Raw genomic sequence first — 23,917 nt, 5'->3', positions numbered from 1 at the left:
GACAGAGACAAGTATACTCACTGAACAATATCTGCTACTTGGGAATATTTAGAAAGTAGAATCAATGACATTTTCTGGCTGAGGGGTATGCAGATAAGAGATTGAAGGCTGGGTATGATGGCTCACATTTGTAATTCCAGCACTTTGGGAGGCTGAGGCAGGAGGATCACTGGAGCCCATGAGTTCGAGACCTGTCTGGGCAACAAGGCATGACAACCCCACCACCACATCTCAACCACAACAAAATTTTTTTTTAATTAGCCAGGTGTGGTGGTACATGCCTACAGTTTCAGCTACTTGGGAGGAGCCTTAGGTGGGGGGACTGCCTGAGCCCAGGAGTTCAAGGCTGCAGTGAGCTATGATCATGTCACTGCACTCCAGCCTGGGTGACAGAGCAAGACCCTATCTCCAAAAAAAAAAAGAAAAAGAAATTAAAGTTCATAGCCAGGATTCTGTCTTAAGCCACTGGGTACATATCCTGGACAACATTTAATAAGATAAACACTGGAAAAGAAGTGGGGTTGGAAAAAGAAAGAGGAGGGAAAGATGAGCAGGTTCAACCACATTAAATACTGGATAAACATGAAATATCTAAGAAGAGATGTCAAGTAGGCAACTGGTTCTTTTCCTCATTTCCCATTTTCAATCCATTACCAAATCCTATCAAATATACCTTTAAAATATAGCCCAAATCTGTCCAACTCTCTTCATCTCAGTAACTGTTATCACCCTAATGCAAGGCATCATTATCTCCCTCCATGGTCTCCATACTGTAGCCAGACAGATCTTTTAAAAATATAAATCAAATCATCACATTCCCTATTTAAACCCTTTTAAGGTTTCCTGTTAAATTTTAGAATGAAATAAAACTCCTTTGAAATGCAAAGAAATCCCTGGATGACACATATCCTTCATCTTTACCAATTACTGTCACATTAAGCCTCATCTACACTGGTCAAGTTCTCTCCTGTTTTAGGGCCTTTGCACCGGGGAACTGCCCACTGCCCCACTTCCCATTTACTCCCACTCTGTCCCAAACATAATCTTGCTCTTTGCCTTCAGATCTCATCTCAAATATCACCTCGTCAGGGAATCTTTCCCTAACCACTCTATCACATTACGTTGATTTGTCTTTCTAGCACTTACCAGAATATGTAAACTTATTTATTCCCTACAATGTAAGTTCTATGAGAATAGAAATCTCATTTATCTTTTTCACTGCAACACTTTATGTAAATGGCAGAGTTGATTTTCAATAAATGTTTGCTGAATTAAATAAGTAAGTGAATAAAATGTATGAAACTCAAGCCCCCCTCAGAAGGAAGATCTTAACTGGAGATACTGATTTGGGCATGTTCCACATGTGAATGACAAATGATGCCAAAGAGAGTAAGTATTACCCATGGGCAGTATAGAGAGAGAATAAAAGAAGGCTTAAGACAAAGCCCAGAGGAATGTGAACATTCAAAAGATGGGCAGAAGAGGGGCGCCCAAATAGGAAGGGCCAGAGAAAAAAAGGAAAATCAGAGAAGTTTCCCAAAGTGCTAGATAGTATACAAGAATATTCTTTTATTACTTATTTTTGGAGGCAGGGTCTTGCTGTCACCCAGGTTGAAGTATGGTAGTGTGATCACAGGTCACTGCAGCCTCAACCTCCCAGGCTCAAGTGATGCTACTACCTCAGTCTCCAAAGTAGCTGGGACTACAGGTGTGTGCCACCATGCCTGGCTAATTTTCATTTATATTTTTCTGTACAGATGGGTTCTCACTATGTTGCCCAGGCTGGTCTCCAACTCCTGGCCTCAAGCGATCATCCCACCTCAGCCTCCCAAAAGGTTGGGGCTATAGGCATAAGCTACTGTACCCAACCCGAGTATTCTTTGTTAAAAAGGCCGCTTGGCATTAAGGAAAACATGTGGTCAATGGAGTCAGGTATACATTCAACAAACATATTAAGGGTTTGTCATGTACCAGGAACTATGCCAGGAGCTGGGCTATCAAATTAATCAATAAAATAGGCCAAAGACTATCTAATGACTGTTCAAAGAGTGGTATAATCATTTTTAAGTGTGATTTGGACAGAAGTCTCAATCTGAATCTTAAGTATCACAAGTCCTGGGAGGATTAAACAAGATCTTGTTCATAAAGTGCAGAATACAATATCTGCAATACAATAGGCAGTCAATAAGTTACAGCTACTACTATAAAGGCAATCTTCCTTTGACTGATTAAAAAAAAAAACCAGTATAAAAATACCAGCATACTAGAGCAATTTAGAGTAATCCCTAGGGGAATAATCTCATTTGAAAATCCGTTATCTATTCTGAGAATACTAAAATTCACAAAGGAATGGAATTCTCTCTGGGGAAACTAGTTAGAGGTAACATCTCAAGGTCTCTTCCAAGATTCCAGTTTGATTTCAGGAAAGGCACAAAAGCATTTAAGTGACTTAAAAGTAGGTCACCAGTCTCACTTCAGTGCAAGGTAATCTGACTCCCAATCCCAGAGAAAGATGACATATTTGCCCACCCCTCAAAACACAAGATCCTTAGGCCTATCTTATTCTAGACCAAGACCTCTTTACTTTTCTAAAACTAGATGGGTTATAAGTACAGTATCACAGGCTAATTTGCTCTTTTTGTGTGTGTGCTTTTATTTTATTAATTACCCTTTGGTAATTCCCAGAGCCAAGAGATTTGCCTGTTTTAAAATAAAGAACAAAAGCAATCTGTGCAGAATAAACATTCCTCAGAAACATTAAACAAACAAATGAAAAATGCCAAAATATTTCTCATTTAAATTCCACTGGGGAACATGAGGGTGAAATGTCACTGGCCAATGGGAACCCTTATCTTGCATGCCATGCAATCCAACCCCCAACCAAAATGCCTCCTTCCTACAAGCACACACTACTTTCTATTGATTTCCCTCTGCTTTGGTTGTTGCCTAAACTCTAGTGATCAAGGCTCCAGTGATATCTTCTAGCCAAAGGAAAATTATTTTCCTTGCTTCCCTTTTGTTCTTCTCTAACAGACTGCTAGTTCTTTTGTCCAGACCACGTGGGCAGTAGGGCTAAAGGCCTTCTGCCAATCACACATGCTTAGCAAGCAAAACGTAAACAAGACATGTTCTTACAAGCTGAAATGTTCTAAATGCAAACTATAGTATTTAGGATTCTGAATATTCATAGTCTATTTAGTGGAGTATATTAATAGACAAAAGTCTGCAATAAAAGAAAATTTAAGTAGGCAGTAATATTTCTTTTCAACATTAAGGTCAAAAGAACATGAAATTAGAAGAGACAGGAATTCTAATTATGATTTTATCACTATGCAATTTCACTTGTGCCTTCGTCCCATCACTGATGAAATAAGACTAATGATACTTTTCCCTTTTCTGCTTGCTGCACAGGTTGAATTTCATAATTTCTATGGTACAGCATAATTACAAAAAGTGTACTATTTTCTCAAGGGAATGCATTCCCTTTAAAGGAAGAAAGGATAGTGATAGGGTCTGGCTGTGTGTCCCCACCCAAATCTCATCTTGAACTGTAATCCCCATGTGTTGGGGGAGGGACCTCATGGAAGGTGATTAGATCATGGGGGGCGGTCTCTCCATGCTGTTCTTGTGATAGTAATTTCTCAAGAGATCTGACAGTTTTATAAGGGGCTTTCCCCGCTTTTATTCAGCACTTCTCCTTCCCGCCATCATGTGAAGAAGGATATGTTTGCTGCCCCTTCTGCCATAATTGTAAGTTTCCTGAGGCCTCCCAGCCCTGTGGAACTGTGAGTCAATTAAACCTCTTTCCTTTATCAATTACTCAGTCTCAGGCAGTTCTTTATAGCAGCATGAGAACAGACTAATACAGATGGAGTAAACTAACTCCACTCTAACAGGGTTTTTGTTTTGTAGTTTGTTTTTTTGTGGATATGTTTTTCTTCCAAGAACCTGGCATCAAACAAGTGTATCTTGATTTGGCAATTCATTCAGAATTCCATGAATTACAATAGAAGCACAACATTCTCCATCATAATATAGTATACAGAGACTTCCTAGCAGCAGCAAATAAAGAATGGTCATGTGCTTTCAGAAATGAATTGGAAGCAGAAAGTAAACACTAAAATGTAATTTCTAAGGAAAATAAAATTTTCCTGTTAGATTTTACTTCTAGTCAGCATTGCAAACTTAAAAGATAACTTACATTTTAATACTTAATTTTCTACACAGGCTAAAGCCAAGGTAATTTCTTAAGATCATTTTTTCTAATAACAGCCATATAATAAAACAATCTTTGAGTTCTTAACATTCACATTATCTTTTTCTCCACGTGGCATTCTCATCATCTGTATTTACTATTTCACTAAAAATTATTTCCAATATGACATCATATTTAAAAAATGTAAATAAGTGTCATGTGATACATTTATGTAGTAGTTAGTCCTTTGATATTGTGGGTAAATAGCCTCAAAGTAGTAGTTATATAATTAAAAGTTATTTTAAAAACATACTCAGTCTTTATGCTAAAGATTTACCTCTTTGAATTCTTTTTAGATCTTAGCAGATCAAGAGGCCTCAAGAAAAGGAAATATGAAATCCTATCTTTCCAAGTAAACTGCCAATCACACCAACTCTGCATCTTAAATGACAATGGAGCAATATGCTGTAAAGTGTTACTTGTTTTCAGTATATACACAATCAGGAGGTTTGGTCATTGAATAGTTTCAACAGATCTAAAGACTATTTCTGGCTTCACTACTGCTATATTCTGCAATCCTGAGTTATCAATTACTTCTTCTTCCTAGGCAGCAGTATAAAAGAAAGATAATACCACTTTGTCATTTCAATCCTTTGCTGCCATGCCAGAAGAGTTTATTGAATCATATCTCTGATACTGAAAAAACTTTTATTTGACTTTACTGCCTCTTCCCATTACAACCCATCCTGATCCTTTTTCACTGTTAAACTTCGCAAAGAAGCCGCCCATACTAACTCCATTTCCCCACCTTTTTACCTTATCACTCTGTCACCTAAATGTCCATCCTACTAAACTAAAATTATATTTCTCAAATTTTACTATTTTGCCAACATAATGAGAAAAGTGGTAAACTGAAGGGGTCAGCAGGGAATTTAGGTTCAAGCTTTCAATTTGATAATTACAAGATATGTATATTTAAGCATATCATTTTACATGTTTGCACATCACTTTCCTCATTTGTAAAATCATCAGTCTTACAAATTAGATGATGATCTCTAGGGTCTCTTCCCCTATTGAACCTATAGTTTTATAACTAAATTCAGTCTTCATTTTGAATTTCTCTTTGGCATTTGAAACTAAGCACCACCTCCACACCTCTATTATTTGCTCAAAGTCCTTCTATTCATTATTTTAACTTTTACCTCTGAGCTAATATCCTCATTACCTAACTCTAAACTCTCTATTTCCAAATATAAAATCTCTCTACTTAGCCATTCTACCTTCATCGAAGACATAATATACCCAAACTTGAATTTACACCCAATCCAACAAATCACCCCTCAGCTTGCCCCGAATCTCCTATTTCCTTAGATTCCTCAATACCTAGAGTCTTGGCTTAAAATGAAAACCCTGAGAGTTCCTTTATTTCCTTCCTACATCTTATTTTCATTAAATTATATTGATCCTTCCTTCTGAATAACTAGTACCTTCCCCTTTTAAATTTCATAATTCATGGATAGCTTACTCTAAAAGCCTACTACTTGTTCTCTCAAACCTAATCCCTTCATTTTTCATAACATTCAATATTCTCTTGCACTGCCCAGTATGATAGCCACTAACTACAGGTGGCTAGTCAAATTAAAATTAAGCCAAATTAGAAATTTACTTCCTCCATCACATAAGCTGCATTTCAAGTCACATGAGACTAGTGACTATTACACTGACCATCACAAATACAGTTTCATCCTCACAGCAAGTTCTATTGGATGGCTCTGTAATCTTAGACAAAATCTCTCACCACACTATTTACACCATGGGTTTTCTTCTATTAAAGAACATGGGCTGGTTTTCTAACACTTATCTAAACCAGTCTAAATCTTTCTCCAGACATCCAGACTCTCCGGATTTGGCTCCATCACACATCTTCATTCATTTTCTTTGCCGACACAAACTCTGTTGGTCAAGTTGTTTTCACTGAACATGTAGGTATTATGCTTTTATTACCACATTAATTAATTCATTCAATACATAAGCTGTGGAGACGGTTCTAGGGATACTGCAGAGAATAAAGCAAATAGTACGTGGACAACTAAAGTTTTACTTCTTTTTTACCCTCCTCTAGGACTGGCTCTCTGCCTATCTACCTTGCAAATCTCATCTCCTTCAAGGTTTATTAGGTTACCTTCCCCCTTTTTGAGCTCTCTCAACAGTTGTATAGAGCCTACATATAGACACAATTAAATAGAACTTAAAGTTTTATCTTCCTTCATGCTTTGTCTTCCCAGCTAGAATTTAAGCTACTTAAGGAATTTAGCAAAGAACAGCAACAAGGCCAGTGTGGCTAGAATAAAATGAGTAAAGAAAAAACAGAATATGTTATCAAGAGTTAACAAAGAGACAGAATATAAATACCATGTAAAAGTGAGTGAGAAAGGAAGATACTGGAGGATTTTGATCACAGGAAGAACGTCATTTGGCTTAAGTTTTATTAGTATCACTTTGGCTAATAAAGTGTGTTAAGGATAAACCCTAGTGAAGCAAGAACAGATGCTGGGAGACTAGCTAGAGGTTAATACAATAAAACAGAAGAAGGTGCCTCACGTCTGTAATCCCAGCAGTTTGGGAGGCCAATGAGGGCAGATCACGAGGTCAGGAGTTCAAGACCAACTTGGCCAACATGGTGAAACCCGTCTCTACTAAATAAAAATACAAAAATTAGCTGGGCATGGTGGCACATGCCTGTAATCCCAGCTATTTGAGAGGCTGAGGAAGGAGAATCATTTGAACCGGGACCCGAGAGGCAGAGGTTGCAGTGAGCCGAGATCGTGCCACTACACTCCAGCCTGGGCTACAGAGCGAGACTCCGTCTCAAAGCAACAACAACAACAACAAAACAGAAGAAAAAAGATGGTAGCAGAGATGGGTAGTTAAGAAATACCCAAATTTTAGGTATATTTAAAAAGTGGAGCCAAGAGGATTTGCTGATATACTGGGAATAAGAAAGAGGCATGACAGATAACTCAAAGATCTCAGAGTTGAAGGATCAAAGTGCCATTAACTGAGATGGGGAAGACCAAGAGAACCAGGGAGGGAAATGACACCAGAAGCTTCGTTTTAGACACTTTGAATTTGAAATGTCTGTCAGACATTCTAATGGAGATGTCAAATAGGCAACTGAGTTCTGTAGGTCCAGAGTACAAAGGAAAGATGAAGACGGGAAATATACATTTGAGAATTTTCAACATATAGGCGGTATTTAACACCATAAGACTGGATAAAATCACCAAGAAAGCAGTACACTGAACTGAGCCTAGGCCATAGCAATATTAATTTAAAGGCCAGGATGATAATAAGAAACCAGGAAAGGAGACTGAGACTGAGTGACTAGTGAGGTGTAGGAAAAACTAGGGGTATAGTATCCTGGAAGGTAAGTGAATAAAGTGTTTCATTGAGGAGGGAAAGATCAACAAGTAAAATGTTGCTGAAAACTAAGATGAGAATTAAGAATTGAAAACTGGATTTAGCAATAGGGAAACAGTGAACATCTTGGCAAAAGCATATCTGGGAGACTAGTATGGGTGAAATGACCAAGAAGAGAACCAAAATGATACTAATATATACTTTACAATATTCAAAGCTATAGAATTAGAATGGTACTATCAGATATAACAATCTTTCTCACTGCTTATTCCTCTTTTGACTCTTTTTATTTTTATTATTTGTTGCCCAGGCTGGAGTGCAATGGCATGATCTTGACTCACTACAACCTCCGCCTCCCAGTTTCAAGTGATTCTCCTGGCTCAGCCTTCTGAGTAGCTGGGATTAAAGGCACATGCCACCACGCCTGGCTAATTTTTATATTTTTAGTAGAGACGGGGTCTCACCAAGTTCGCCAGGCTGGTCTCGAACTCCTGACCTCGTGATCCACCTGCCTTGACCTCCCAAAGTGCTGGGATTACAGGCGTGAGCCACTGTGCCTGGCCCCTCTTTTGACTCTTATAGGGAACTACTTTTACTAGAGTAAAAGAGGTTGGAGGAAAAACAGAGGGGCATCTCCTGGGAATGTGTGCCATCATCTTTTCTATGACTTTTCAGGTGGTTGCTGAGTACCATTTGATTACCATATGTTATTTTTTGTTTTATTTGGAGATAGACACAGAATATATTTGGAAGTTAATAGAATCTTCCATTTATCAGCAAAAAGTACTATTTCTGACAACTTTAATGGCAGAAGATGAAATACTGCTTAAACACTCAGCAAATTTAGAAACCAGAATGGGGACTTTCACATAGACTGTATCCCTCAAGAAAAGCTAGCCGTTAGCCTTAATTTGAATAGCAGGCAAGGTGACTCTTGAAGTCACAAAATATACATTCAAAACTTTGCAAGGCAAACAGAAATGTGTTTTTTGTTTTTTTTTTGAGACGGAGTTTCGCTCTTGTTACCCAGGCTGGAGTGCAATGGCGTGATCTCGGCTCACCACAACCTCCGCCTCCTGGGTTCAGGCAATTCTCCTGCCTCAGCCTCCTGAGTAGCTGGGATTATAGGCATGCATCACTATGCCCAGCTAATTTTTTTTTTTTTTGTATTTTTAGTAGAGACGGGGTTTCACCATGTTGACCAGGATGGTCTCGATCTCTTGACCTCGTGATCCACCCGCCTCGGCCTCCCAAAGTGCTGGGATTATAGGCGTGAGCCACCGCGCCCGGCCCCAGAAATGTGTTTTTATTGTTAATATAACAGTTGGGTTAGGTATGTCAGACCCAGGGACACCTCAAATATTGTGTCACTACTGTCTTCAGATGAATGACATATAATTCCTTTTTCCCTCTTTAGCTAGATTCAGAAAGGTAATCAGATCCTTATCAGTCTATATATATCTAAATATCTAAATGTACTTGCTCACTGAATAGAGATGGGAAATTTCATTAGGGTGTTTCTAAGTACTGATGTTTATGCAGGAGTCTAAATGATACAAATCCATAGAGATACAATTTCCTAAATCTTAAGGTCAAGGAAACATGTAGTTAGAACACAGAAAACTTTGCAATCTCCAAGGAGACTTAACTATCTTCTCTGGGGAGCATATTTTGCTCTCTCAGATCTACATGGTTGGTAATTTATTACTGTTTTAAAAATTTAAACTGACATCACTATCATGAAAGCATTTCAGAATTACACATATTTCTAAATTAGTTTCTCTATTTTTAGCCTATTATTTCCAAAAGTGTTTGAATAGGGAAGTCATTCTCTATTCCTTAACCATTCCCACTACACCAACAATACATAAAATTCATCTTACTGGGGTGTCATTTCACGTAACAGAAGAACAACATCAATCTTCCTATTCTGGTTTTGCAAAATACCAAAATGACTGATCTCCAATAATGTTGGACACTTGAGTATTTAAGTTCTAGAAAGCAGATAGACATATCATAGTAGCAATTAGAATGCTACCTGATTTAAGCCTCCTAAAAGTGGGTTAATGATTAACAAGGAGATATTATGTTTAACCATTAGTAAAGTATAAATGCAAAACATCACATTTCCAAGTATGAAGCTTGTTAATGTCTAGAGTAACTTAGAGAAAATTTATTAAATAAAAAGCGTAAGAAGGAGAGGTATGTCCTTCCATTATTTGAAAACATGCACCCAGTACTGACTCTACCTATGCATTCAGGGCTGTTATTACATATAATACTATACTACTTCACTGTACCCACCTAGTGCTTATAATCAAGAGGGTTCAACATACCTTTTAAAAAACTGTGGTAAAATATACATAAAATTTACCATTTTAGTCATCAAAATACTTTTAAACACCCCTAATTAACCTACTCAAGATGAAAATAAGAGATCCCTATATACTTTTAAAAAGATATTCACAGAAAGATTAAGTCGGTCAAGTATCATAAACCATAAATCCAAAAGAAATCAGGTAGAAATTCAAAGGAAACTACTTCTAAAAAAAAGCAACAGGTTTTATTAAAAATTCAAAATCTAACCAACATTTCTCTACTTCTTAATTTTCTTTTACTAATAACAAACTGATACCAAGTGACAGGACAGTATGAGATGTGGAAACAACAAGGACAGCATTTTTAGACTAAAATATTTCCAACTGTTTTATAAGTCTGTATTAAATAATTTCAACAAATCAACAGTAGAACTGGGAAAAGATGCCACAAACCTATTTCTCAGCTACTAATCTCTTCACAGGTCAAACTGAGACATACTGGTAGGATTTTTACTTTCTATGTTTTTTCACCATATGAAAAATGTAAAGACAGCAAAAGAAAGCTCTCAAATAGAACAGGAAGAAAATATGGTATGACTGAAAAAGAATCATCACTGATTTACTGTTATTTCAATGAACTTTAATATAGAAAGTAGGTGCTGTGAGGCTACCTCTACCCTAAAGTAAGTCTTGCATGAAAATGTGAAAATAAATGTGAACTCCAAACTGAGCTATTCAGATCCACATCTGGAAAATTAAAGTTTTGACTTATTATCTTAGAATAATTGGTATGGCATTTATCCTTCATGTTAGAAAAGTCAGAAAATAGATGTTCACATTTGCTTACATATGCATAAACAGTGGGATAAATAAGAAACTGGTTATCTACAGCGATAGGGTGTGAACTACATGAAATGACACAGCTAGAAGCTGAGATTTCAGTTATGTAATTAAAAATTTTGAACTATGATAATAATTACCATTCAAAACTAAAATAAAAGGGTATAATATTTTACTGAAATAATCTTTACAAGTTTTCTCAAAGCTCCCCAACCCTTTATCACACTTCAGAAAAAACTGATTTTCTACTACCCATAAAAGATTTTGGACAATAGTTTCCTCTGATCAGAGTGAAGGTCAGAGTAATTTAAGGACTTTCTGAACGTCTAACTCATTGTATTTCATCCTTAAACATTACTACAGAAACTCAAGAGTAAATTTTTCTCCTTAATAGAAGTTCTTTAAAAGGTGGTGCAATTTAAAGTTTCACAACTGCATGCAGATAAGTTTCAACTTACGTCTAGTTACTACATATTTAATATGGCTTTATTAAATCAATGATCTTATTCAAATCAATATTTCTCTGCCCAAAGAAAGCAAATTTAATTATGGGAAATATTTTATCAAGTTTGACTGTTAAGTTCAAACTCTATTCAATACATACTTTAGCTCTACAGGAAAGGGCTGCTCTAAGGAAGTTACCCAAGTTACTCAAGTTTATTTATCGTTTTCTATCTTAGATAAACGCAGAAAAACATCGGAGACCACGATAGTGAGAATGATTAACATGCCAGAAATTTAGGGAGGCAGTTGGTGTGGGAAAACAGAATGAGTTTGCTTGTAGACCTACATTTGACTCTACTTTCTGTTGATCTTGTGCAAATGACTTAACTTCTCTGAAACTGTTTCTTTTAATGATTAAAAAAACAAGCTGATCCCACCTAACTCAAGAATCATTAAGAGAATTAAATGAAATATCCACATTGACAGGTTCCAATCTATTTTGGATGGCTTGCGCAGGAGACAGGGGGCAGGAAGAAAAAGATTTCCTTAATAAGTATTCTTGAAGTCACATGTAAGATAACTATAAAAGAAGAAAACAATCTAAAATGGCAAGGAAAATCGAGAACTTTTCTGTGAGTCACGTAACTGAAATCCAGTCAAAAACAATAGGTGAGCATCTTTCTTAAAATGGCATGTTTTTTACTTCACCTAAAACTTAAATTACCTCCTCCTTTTTTCTTAATTCAGATGTGAACATCTACCAGTTTACACCAATCATTTGAATTTTTTTTTTTTTTTTTGAGACGGAGTCTCGCTTTGTCATCCAGGCTGGAGTACAGTGGCACAATCTCAGCTCACTGCAACTTTCACCTCTCGGGTTCAAACGATTCTCCTGCCTCAGCTTCCTGAGTAGCTAGGATTACATGTGCACACCATCATGCCCAGCTAATTTTTTTTGTATTTTTAGTAGAGATGGGGTTTCACCATGTTGGCCAGGCTGGTTTCGAACTGCTGACCTTGTGATTCACCCACCTCGGCCTCCCAAAGTGCTGGGATTACAGGTGTGAGCCACTGCGCCCAGCCGAATATTCTTAGGAAAATACCCAGTGTAAGTAAGCACGACTACAACCTTATACAACGTTAATATAAAAAGCATCTAAAGTGAATATTAGTCTTGAAATTACTGCAAACATTTATATCTTCTTTCAGAAAATTTCCAAGACAATTTAAAGATGGTCACATCAGTACTTCTTTTTGTTAAAATAGAAAATTGCTTTTAAAACTCAAATCTCTTGACAACTCTATTCTTGTGGAAAATTACTTCTTATTAGCAAAAATATTTGTTACTAAAGTTGGAAATATCTGAAATTGCTGCTATTCAACTGTGGTTTTATTTTAATCTATGAAAAACCAATTTCAAGTGTTCAATGTGTGCCAGAAATACCATAAACTGGGACATGGCAGGTCCCCTGCTCTCGGTAACCTATGGATTACGCTGAAAAGATAAACAGAGACACAATGCATTTGCTGATTTTTTTTTTTTTTTTTTTAGACAGAGCCTCGCTCTGTCTCCCAGGCTGGAGTGCAGTGCACGATCTTGGCTCACTGTAACCTCTACCTCCTGGGTTCAAGTGATCCTCCTGCCTCAGCCTCCCAAGTAGCTGGGACCACAGGCACATACCACCATGCCCAGTTACTTTTTGTACTTTTAGTAGAGACAAGGTTTCACCATGTTGAGCAGGCTGGTCCATTTGCTGAGTTTTTTTTGTTTTTAAACTCACTAACATAACTATTTGGTTTCTCCTTCATATTTAAGTGCTTACAGACTGAAATAATAAAAAATATTTTTTCAGTTCATTACTCTGATAGAACAACAAATTTGATAGACAACAAATTTCCTTAGATTTGGTCTAGATCAACCATTACAGGATCCATAAATCACATTAAAATGAGCAAGAGGGGTATCACCAGTAAAAGGAATGAAAAAAGGCTACATCTTTGAATGTTTTTAAGTAATGTACCTTTCATTTCTTCGAATTATAGAAAGGATGCATCCTATTCCATCGAAAATGTCCTTTTTGTAAACCATTGTCATATACATAGTATAGAGTGAAAAGGGTAAAGTTTAAAAAATAATTGGGAGAGAAGTATTGGCAGCAAAATACCCATAATGTATTATCTTCTAATTAGAAAAGTATCACCTGGCTCTCAACTATCAGACACTCTTGTGCAGGAATGTCACTGCCCTGAGAATCTACCCATCTGCTTTTTAAATGTACTACATATATAAAAATACAAACACTGGCAGACATTGAAAGAGCAAGAAAAATGATTCTTTTTATTGTGTAGGAGAAATGTGGAGGCTTTCAAACACACACACACACACACACACACACACACCACACACACCCCATGGAGCAGGAGGTAAGGGAAGCAAGTAAAATATATTTTAATACTCCTAAAAATCCCGTTAGCTTTAGAGGTCCCAAGAAAAGCTACGTAATTTGACACAGGGATGGAGGCAAGCACTTAGCTCATTTCTGCGTCAGTGTACACACTCTACACTGGGGTCATCTGTGAGGAACTAAAGGTTTTCCCTTAAGATCACAACACATTTCAGGATTTAATAATTCTGATTAATAGCCAAGGCAGTGAAGAATGCCTACTGATTTACTATTTGTTTAAGCTTCTGTATTCAGGGAATGAACTACAACACAACTGAGCCACCAATTGCTATATTTTTTTTAAATAGAGCTTTTAAAGAAAACAATGGGTTTTGAAATAAAGCTCAACTCTTACCACACCTCTTTGCTTATTAGTTTCTGTACTAGCTAAACTCAATGACTGGATCAAGGAGGGCTGGCTGATTTCATAAATCACCATCCTCTCTTAAATCAGTGCTTCACCTTTTTACTATTTTAAGTATGATTTTCTCAGGTTAAAAAAACTTTTCCCCAAAAGCTGTACACATGGAACCTGCTTTTCAGTCAGAACTCTGTAAAAACTGCTTTGCGAGCCTCTCCAAAACTGCTTTTCACGTACTTCATTAAGTATTCAAGTTTCTCAACACAACCACTCATTTTAATATTTTAATGCAAGTCTTGCTTGTTGAACTATTTTGTGGTAGTTTTTCTCAGTTTAATAGTGAAATGTATAAAAGCACTGATTCCACAGACCAACAAGGTTTTCTCCTCTTGGTCCACAAGCTGCTAGATTAATTGCTAATTAAATACACACTTTCAACCCACAATTATCTCTTTTACACACACCCTTCTGGAAATTCTATCTCAGGAGCAAACTACGACTTTGCCCAAATTCAGATGACAGCTGCAGTTTTAGGGGAACACAACAATCTGGGGTTGCCAGCGCAGTCAGCCTTCAAGCTTTGTGCCTGTCAGATGAAAGAACAAAAGGCAGCGCTTCCTCCCCCAGCCCCTCCTTAGCACTGGAGGACGGCAGGCTTGACAGAACAGTTCCAGAGAAAAAGGAACCATGCTGAAGCAAGTGAGAGTTTCCCCTCCACAAACACACAAAACTACCGACCCACCTTGGAGAGCTGCCTCCTGAGGCTAAAGCGCTGAACCATGATCACTCAGAGGATCTTCAGACAAAGCAATCCACGAAGGAAAGGTTTTTTAAACAACAGCTTCTTGGGAAAGTCGGTGGCAGAACATTTTGAAGACTGCCAGAGAAGTGCAAAGAATTTCCCTGGGAGTCTTAGCAAACTTGGAATGCCTTCATTGTTCTATCAAGAGACACTGCAAACCCTACGTGGGAGAGGGCAGGGCGGGTGGGGCAGTAATCCTGAAGCCGCTGCGTCCAGTGCCAAGCTCTTCTAGCACTTCCTGTGAGTCAGCTGTGAGGGGTCCAGACACAAGGACCACCCCTTCCCTTTCCACCTGACCACTAGGCGAGGATGCCGCTGTGGTGCTACCTGAAATTCCAGGGGACAGACCTGATGTTCTGGTCCCTGTGGGAGGAGGAGAGGCGTGCTGGGGTCAGACAGCATCTGCTCCAAGTAGGAGACGGGCAACTACACCAATTCCTCCCCTCTCCAGACCTCCCGGAGGAGAGTGTCCACTGCAGACAGCAACTCTCCCTTCTCTACCTCCACCTTAGATAATCCTCTAAGGTAAAGCAATGTGAAAAAAGGAGGTGGTGAAAAGCAAGCCCCTGACTGTACCAACTCCCTGCTCAAGAAGGAAACTCCTCCCAGCTGGGCTCGGCAGCTGTGCGGCTTTGTCTGGCATAATTGGCCAAGCCTTTCCTCTTATTCACAGGGAGGGGTCCTGCTTCAGGAAGGAATGTCAGGTGCAGAGAGGCATACTCCGACAGTGACTTCAACTTGTGCCAAAGTTAAACACATTAAAGTGGCCTCCTAAGGTAATTGCCTTCCCTTGTTGGAATAAAGTAATTTTTAAAAATCTACACACAAAACAAACAAAAGGAACAGCTCAGAGTGAATCAATGCAGTTAAAGAGGTATGAAAAATAACCATAAGAGCAGTTCCAAAAATTTTTCCCAACTTTGCCACTCTTCCTCTGTTTGGGTCTGCTTCCAGACAACCACTGGGAGGACAACAATTCATTTAAGGAAACTTTCCAGTCTATGTGCTCCTCTTGCAATTATTCATTACTTCTGAATGAATTTAGTAACTGATTAGGGCAGAATTCATCGGTATATAGATATATTTTTTCCTGTTCCAGTGCCTCTCAACTTCCTGTGAGCAAAATTATATCATATGCTACATTTAAAGCCTTTGTTGGAATGAGCCTACTATGTACAGTCACTATGTTAGGCAGTTCACATTTATTATCCCACCGATTTCTCAAAACAACTCTCTAAAATTTGTATTACAATAGTCCTCCCTTACCTGCAGTTCATTACCGACAGTCAACTGCAATCCAAAAATATTTAAATGGAAAATTCCAAAAATAAACCATTCAGAAGTTTTAAATTGCATGCCTTTCTGAGTAGCATGACAAAACCTCATGCCATCCTACCTGGGATGTGAGTCATCCCTTTGTCCAGCATATCCAGCCCTAGCTCCCACCTGCTAGTCACTGAGTAAGCGATTTGGTCATCAAATTGACCATTGCCTTATGGCAGTGTTGTATTCAAACAACCCTTAGTTTACCTAATAATGGTCACAAAGCACAAGAGGAGTGATGCTGGCCTACTGTTCTAATTGTTCTAGTTTATTGTTACTGTTGTTAACATCTTACTATGCCTAATTTCTGAATTAAACTTTATCACAGATATATGAGTATAGGAAAAAACATAGTACAGTCATGTTTTCGGTTAACATGAGCCACATATATGACAATGGTCTCATAAGATTGTAATACTGTTCTGTCTCTACTAGCAGTATGTTTGGGAAAAAAAAAGATTATAATACTGTATTTTTATTGTACCTTTTCTACGTTTAACTGTTTAGATACACAAATACATACCACTGGATTACAACTGCCTACAGTATTCAGTACAGTGACACGCTGTATAGGTTTGTAGCCTAGGAGCAACAGGCTATACCATATATCCTAGATGTATAGTAGGTTATGCTATCTAGGTTTATGTAAGGACACTCTATGATGTTCTCACAATGATGAGATCATCTAACACATTTCTCAGAAAGTATCCCATTGTTAAATGACACGAGACTGTATATACAGGGTTCAGTACTATCTTCAGTTTCAGGCATCCACTGGGGTCTTGGAAAATATCTCCTATGGATAAGGGGAAACTACTGTAGTACCCAACTCTTCAAATAAGTAGTAATTTCTCTGTCTAAAACCTTAATATGGCTCACACGTGTAATCCCAATGCTTTGGGAAGCTAAGGCAGGAGGACCACTTGACATCAGAAGTTCAAGACCAGCCTGGGCAACAAAGCTAGACCCTGTCTCTATAAAAAATAAGAATAAAAAAATTAGCAAGGTGTGGTAGCATGTGCCTATATAGTCCTAACTACTCAGGAGACTGAGGTGGGAGGATTGCCTAACTCCAGGAATTTGATGCTGCAGTGAGGCATGATGCTCCAGCCTAAGCAATAGGGTGAGACCCTATCTCTAAAAACAAAAAATAAATAAAACCTTAATATTATGAGGAAACCATATAGTGTTTGTAACTTTTTTCTTGAGGTAAGAAACATAAAAATGAAGTTGAAAAGACAGGTTTTTATGCAATGATTATTCTCAACTATGTCTATATCATACACTACCAATATCCAATTATCACCAAATAGGATGCAAAATTTTTTAAAATATTCGCCTAAAAAATAACACACATATTTGATAATATCTCGGGAAGACCAGAGAAGACGCATCAAATTCAAACAAATAATAGGAGGCCAAGTCTCAAAAAAAAAAAATTACCTAACCAAAATGTATATATAAAACATTTTTATATGGGTGCTTATGCCTGTAATTCCAGCACTCTGGGAGGCCGAGGCAGGCGGATCGATTGAACTCAGAAGTTCAAGAATAGCCTGGGCAACATGGCAAAACATCATCTCTACAAAAAAAAACACACACAAAAATTAGTTGGGCATGGTGGCACAGGTCTGTAGTCCCACCTACTCAGAAGGTTGAGGTGGGAGGATCACTTGAGTCTGGGAGGCGGAGGTTGCAGTGAGCCAAGATTCTGTCACTGCACTCCAGCCTGGGCGACACAGAGACCCTGTCTCAAAACAAACCAAACAAACCTTTTACTCTTAAAAACCTTAAGCAGGAAAAAGGTTGAACATAACTAAGTGTGCTTTTTGTAAACTTCCAAAGCCAAAAAGGTTTTAGATCAACAACTATAACCAAGAGTAAAGACTCCTTCATACCTAAGGTTCAGAGAACACAATATAACCTAATAGTTAAGCTAACTGATTAAAATTTAATTCCAAGTAGAAAGTAGGTTGACACAGCACCCAAGTTGTGTGCTTTTTTGGTTTTTGAATGCTAAGAGCACCAGTATCTCCATTTTTCTCCTACAGATAATGAAACAGAGTACTCTGAAATCATCTCCTAGGAATGTAGGAAGGATTAATGAAATACTGATGTGGAAATAATGAAGTGCCTTACAGAAAGACATACTGCCTTAAACACATACTGTTTCTGATTGATTTAAGCAACTAGAATCCCAAATCATCGCTATAAGATTCTTTCCATCCAAAGAAAAAAAAAAGAGACAGGTGTGAAACAAGTGGTAAGTAAAACTTAGTTTCTCTCACTAAGAAGGCAATCTGTTTTCAGCCTAAAGAAGTGTTCAGAATGTTTTTTTTTTTTTTTTTTTTTTTTTTGAGACGGAGTGTCGCTCTTGTTACCCAGGCTGGAGTGCAATGGCGTGATCTCGGCTCACCGCAACCTCCGCCTCCTGGGTTCAGGCAATTCTCCTGCCTCAGCCTCCTGAGTAGCTGGGATTACAGGCACGCACCACCATGCCCAGCTAATTTTTTGTATTAGTAGAGACGGGGTTTCACCATGTTGACCAGGATGGTCTCGATCTCTTGACCTCGTGATCCACCCGCCTCGGCCTCCCAAAGTGCTGGGATTACAGGCTTGAGCCACCGCACCCGGCAGAATGTTTTTTACTAATGGAATAGAAACATAAATAGTAACAAAATTCAGTCATTTCTCCTTTCTAAATTGCACAGATTTGTTAACTATTTTCCTACAAACTGCCCAAATGGGAATAGCTCATCATTAACAAATAAGAAAGTAGGGAGATGGTGTGTGAAGATGGCCGCTTAGGAGGAACTCGGGAATGCAGCTCCGAGAGAAAGCACAGAGGGTGAGTGTACGCCGTATTTCCAGACTGATTTTTACTGCCCACAGACCAGGAGATTCACACGCAGAGAAGCCACACGGGTCGCCAGCGCCGCTGGCACCGCTGGCTTGAACGGCGCAGCCGCTGGGCCGGTACCCTGAGGCAACGGCTCACTGTACAGAGTGAGAGAGTCTGAGTCCCCTATAAGCCAGCAAGGGGAGCTGAAACGGGGAGCCAGGCCAGCGCCACGAATCTCAGAGCCGCTGCTTTAGCCAACGCAGCGGCTCTGGAGGCAGATCAGATGAGACGGTGTCCCCTCTTACCCAGCAAGAAGACTGAAACCGGGACGGTCCAGCTCTGTGGAGGAGGGGCGTTCTCCATAGGCACCCTGCTGTTCCCAGGGCAATCTACCAAGGCAACCCGCCACTACAGAGACTCCGTCACTACAGGGGCGGGCCAACATAGCGGAAGCAGTTCTAACTACACCCAGAAGTTCACACGGAAGCTGGGTGGAGCCCACAGCAGCTTAGCGAAGCCTCTGCAACCTGAGTGTGACTAGGCTGCCACCTTGTGGGCAGGGAAAACAGCAACCGCACAGGGGAACATCATAAAACCGTAACTCCCTGGGACAGAACACCTGGGGGGAAGAGCAGGGGGTTTATGAGTTCTGCCACAACAGACTTAAAATTACCAAAATCAGAAAGACAACAACTACAAAGTCAACAGGTGGATAAATCCACAAAGATGGGAAGAAACCAGCGCAAAAAGGATGAAAACACCCAAAACCAGAACACTTCTCCTCCTACAAGGGATCACAACTCCTCACCAGCAAGGGAACAAGACTGGATGGAGAATGAGTGTGATGAAATGACAGAATCAGCTTTCAGAAAGTGGATAATAAGAAACTTCCGTAAGCTAAAAGAACATGTTCTAACCCAATGCAAAGAAACTAAGAACCTTGAAAAAAGACTTGACGAAATGCTAACAAGAATGGACAACTTAGAGAGGAATATGAGCGAATTAATGGAGCTGAAAAACACAACACGAGAACTTCGTGAAGCATGCACAAGTTTCAACAGCCAAATTGACCAAGCAGAAGAAAGGATATCAGAGGTCGAAGATCAACTCAATGAAATAAAACGAGAAGGCAAGATTAGAGAAAACAGGGTAAAAAGGAATGAACAAAGTCAACAAGAAATATGGGACTATGTGAAAAGACCTAATCTACGTTTGATAGGTGTACCTGAATGTGACGAAGAGAATGCATCCAAGCTGGAAAATACTCTTCAGGATATTATCCAGGAAAACTTCCCCAACCTAACAAGGCAGGCCAAGATTCAAGTCCAGGAAATACAGAGAACACCACAAAGATACTCCTCTAGAAGAGCAACCCCAAGACACATAATCATCAGATTCACCAGGGTTGAAATGAAGGAGAAAATACTAAGGGCAGCCAGAGAGAAAGGTCGGGTTACCCACAAAGGGAAGCCCATCAGACTCACTGCAGATCTCTCAGCAGAAACCCTACAGGCCAGAAGAGAGTGTGGGCCGATATTCAACATCCTTAAGGAAAAGAACTTTCAACCCAGAATTTCGTATCCAGCCAATCTAAGCTTCATAAGTGAAGGAAAAATAAAATCCTTTGTGAACAAGCAAGAACTCAGAAAGTTCATCACCACCAGACCAGCTCTACAAGAGCTCCTGAAGGAGGCACTACACATAGAAAAGAACAACCAGTACCAGCCACTCCAAAAACACACGAAAAGGTAAAGAGCATCAACACAATGAAGAATCTGCATCAACCAAAGGGCAAAACAGCCACCTAGCACCAAAATGACAGGATCGAATTCACACATAACAATATTAACCCTAAATGTAAACGGAATAAATGCCCCAATCAAAAGACACAGACTGGCAAATTGGATAAAAAGCCAAAACCCATCAGTGTGCTGTATCCAGGAAACCCATCTCGCATGCAAGGATACACAAAGGCTCAAAATAAAGGGATGGAGGAAGATTTACCAAGCAAATGGAGAACAAAAAAAAGCAGGAGTTGCAATTCTCATCTCTGATAAAATAGACTTTAAAGCAACAAAGATCAAAAGAGACAAAGAAGGACATTACATAATGGTAAAAGGATCAATGCAGCAAGAAGAGCTAACGATCCTAAATATATATGCACCTAATACAGGAGCACCCAGATACATAAGGCAAGTTCTTAAAGACTTACAAAGAGACTTAGACTCCCACACAATAATAGTGGGAGACTTCAACACACCATTGTCAATATTAGACAGATCAACGAGACAAAAAATTAACAAGGATATCCAGGACTTGAACTCAGACCTGGAACAAGCAAACCTAATAGACATTTACAGAACTCTCCACCCCAAATCCACAGAATATACATTCTTCTCAGCACCACATCACACCTACTCTAAAACTGACCACATAATTGGAAGTAAATCACTCCTCAGCAAATGCAAAAGAACGGAAACCATAACAAACAGTCTCTCAGACCACAGTGCAATCAAGTTAGAACTCAGAATTCAGAAACCAACCCAGAACCGCACAGCCTCATGGAAAATGAACAACTTTCTCCTGAATGTTGACTGGATAAACAATGAAATGAAGGCAGAAATAAAGACGTTCTTCGAAACCAACGAGAATGAAGACACCACATACCAGAATCTCTGGGACACATTTAAAGCAGTCTCTAGAGGAAAATATATAGCAATAAGTGCCCACATGAGAAGAAAGGAGAGATCTAAAATTGACACCCTATCGTCAAAATTGAAAGAGCTAGAGGAGCAAGATCAAAAAAACTCAAAACCTAGCAGAAGACAAGAAATAACTAAGATCAAAGCAGAATTGAAGGAGATAGAGACACGAAAAACCCTTCAAAAAATCAATAAATCCAGGAGCTGGTTTTTTGAAAAGATCAACAAAATAGACAGACCACTAGCCAGACTAATAAAAAAGAAAAGAGAGAATAATCAAATAGATGCAATAAAAAGTGACAAAGGGGATATCACCACAGATGCCACAGAAATTCAAACCATCATCAGAGATTATTACAAACAACTCTATGCACATAAATTAGAAAACCTGGAGGAAATGGATAAATTCCTGGACAGCTGCCTCCTCCCAAGCCTAAGCCAGGAAGAAGTCGAAACCCTGAATAGACCAATAACAAGGTCTGAAGTCGAGGCAGCAATTAAGAGCCTACCACCCAAAAAAAGCCCAGGTCCAGATGGGTTCACAGCAGAATTCTACCAGACATACAAAGAGGAACTGATACCATTCCTACTGAAACTATTCCAAATAATCCAAAAAGAGGGAATCCTTCCCAAATCATTTTATGAGACCAACATCATCCTGATACCAAAACCTGGCAGAGACTCAACAAGAAAAGAAAACTACAGGCCAATATCCATGATGAACATAGATGCAAAAATCTTCAATAAAATACTGGCAAGCCGATTGCAACAGCACATCAAAAAGCTTATCCACCATGATCAAGTAGGATTCATCCCGGGGATGCAAGGCTGGTTCAATATACGCAAGTCTATAAATGTAATTCACCACATAAACAGAACCAAAGACAAAAAACACATGATTATCTCAATCGATGCAGAGAAGGCCTTCGACAAAATTCAACAGCCCTTTATGCTAAAAACCCTCAATAAACTAGGTATCGATGGAAAGTATCTCAAAATAATAAAAGCTATTTACGACAAACAGACAGCCAATATCATACTGAACGGGCAAAAACTGGAAGCATTCCCTTTGAAATCTGGCACTAGACAAGGATGCCCTCTCTCACCACTCCTATTCAATATAGTACTGGAAGTTCTAGCCAGAGCAATCAGGCAAGAAAAAGAAATAAAGGGTATTCAATTAGGAAAGGAGGAAGTCAAATTGTCTCTATTTGCAGACGACATGATTGTATATCTAGAAGACCCCATCATCTCAGCCCAAAATCTCCTGAAACTGATAAGCAACTTCAGCAAAGTCTCAGGATACAAAATCAATGTGCAAAAATCACAAGCATTCCTATACACCAATAACAGACTTAAAGAGAGCCAAATCAAGAATGAACTGCCATTCACAATTGCTACAAAGAGAATAAAATACCTAGGAATACAACTAACAAGGAATGTAAAGGACCTCTTCAAGGAGAACTACAAACCACTACTCAACGAAATAAGAGAGGACACAAACAGATGGAGAAACATTCCATGTTCATGGCTAGGAAGAATTAATATCGTGAAAATGGCCATACTGCCCAAAGTAATATACAGATTCAATGCTATCCCCATCAAGCTACCAATGACCTTCTTCACAGAACTGGAAAAAACCACCTTAAACTTCATATGGAACCAAAAGAGAGCCCGCATAGCCAAGTCAATTCTAAGCAAAAAGAACAAAGCGGGAGGCATCACACTACCAGACATCAAACTCTACTACAAGGCTACAGTAATCAAAACAGCATGGTACTGGTACCAAAACAGAGATATAGAACAATGGAACAGAACAGAGGCGTCGGAGGCAACACAACATATCTACAACCACCCGATCTTTGACAAACCTGATAAAAACAAGCAATGGGGAAAGGATTCCCTGTTCAATAAGAGGTGTTGGGAAAACTGGCTAGCCATATGCAGAAAGCAGAAACTGGACCCCTTCCTGACACCTTACACTAAAATTGACTCCAGATGGATTAAAGACTTAAACATAAGACCTAACACCATAAAAACACTAGAAGGAAACCTAGGCAAAACCATTCAGGACATAGGCGTAGGCAAGGACTTCATGACCAAAACACCAAAAGCATTGGCAACAAAAGCCAAAATAGACAAATGGGACCTAATCAAACTCCACAGTTTCTGCACAGCAAAAGAAACAGTCAATAGAGTGAATCGGCAACCAACAGAATGGGAAAA

General features: G+C 38.9%; 1 protein-coding gene across 8 annotated transcripts in view; it reads right to left on the bottom strand.

Annotated features, from left to right (window-relative positions):
* TMCC1 (transmembrane and coiled-coil domain family 1) overlaps positions 1-23,917 on the bottom strand; it is a 255,738-nt gene that overhangs the window by 125,666 nt on the left and 106,155 nt on the right. Inside the window, exon 1 of one of the 8 annotated variants that reach the window (XM_012472858.2) lies at positions 14,765-14,961. The exons of the other annotated variants lie outside the window; for them this stretch is intronic. Coding sequence (XP_012328281.1) covers positions 14,765-14,803 — 39 coding nt within the window. The 5' untranslated portion in view covers positions 14,804-14,961. Of the gene's footprint in view, positions 1-14,764; positions 14,962-23,917 lie in introns of those variants that run through there. 8 annotated transcript variants of the gene reach the window in all.

This window comes from Aotus nancymaae, unplaced genomic scaffold, assembly GCF_030222135.1.
Source record: "Aotus nancymaae isolate 86718 unplaced genomic scaffold, 86718_ANA_hifiasm-v0.15.2.pri h1tg000046l, whole genome shotgun sequence".
Taxonomy (NCBI): domain Eukaryota; kingdom Metazoa; phylum Chordata; class Mammalia; order Primates; family Aotidae; genus Aotus; species Aotus nancymaae.
This window is presented reverse-complemented; position numbering and strand designations above follow the sequence as displayed.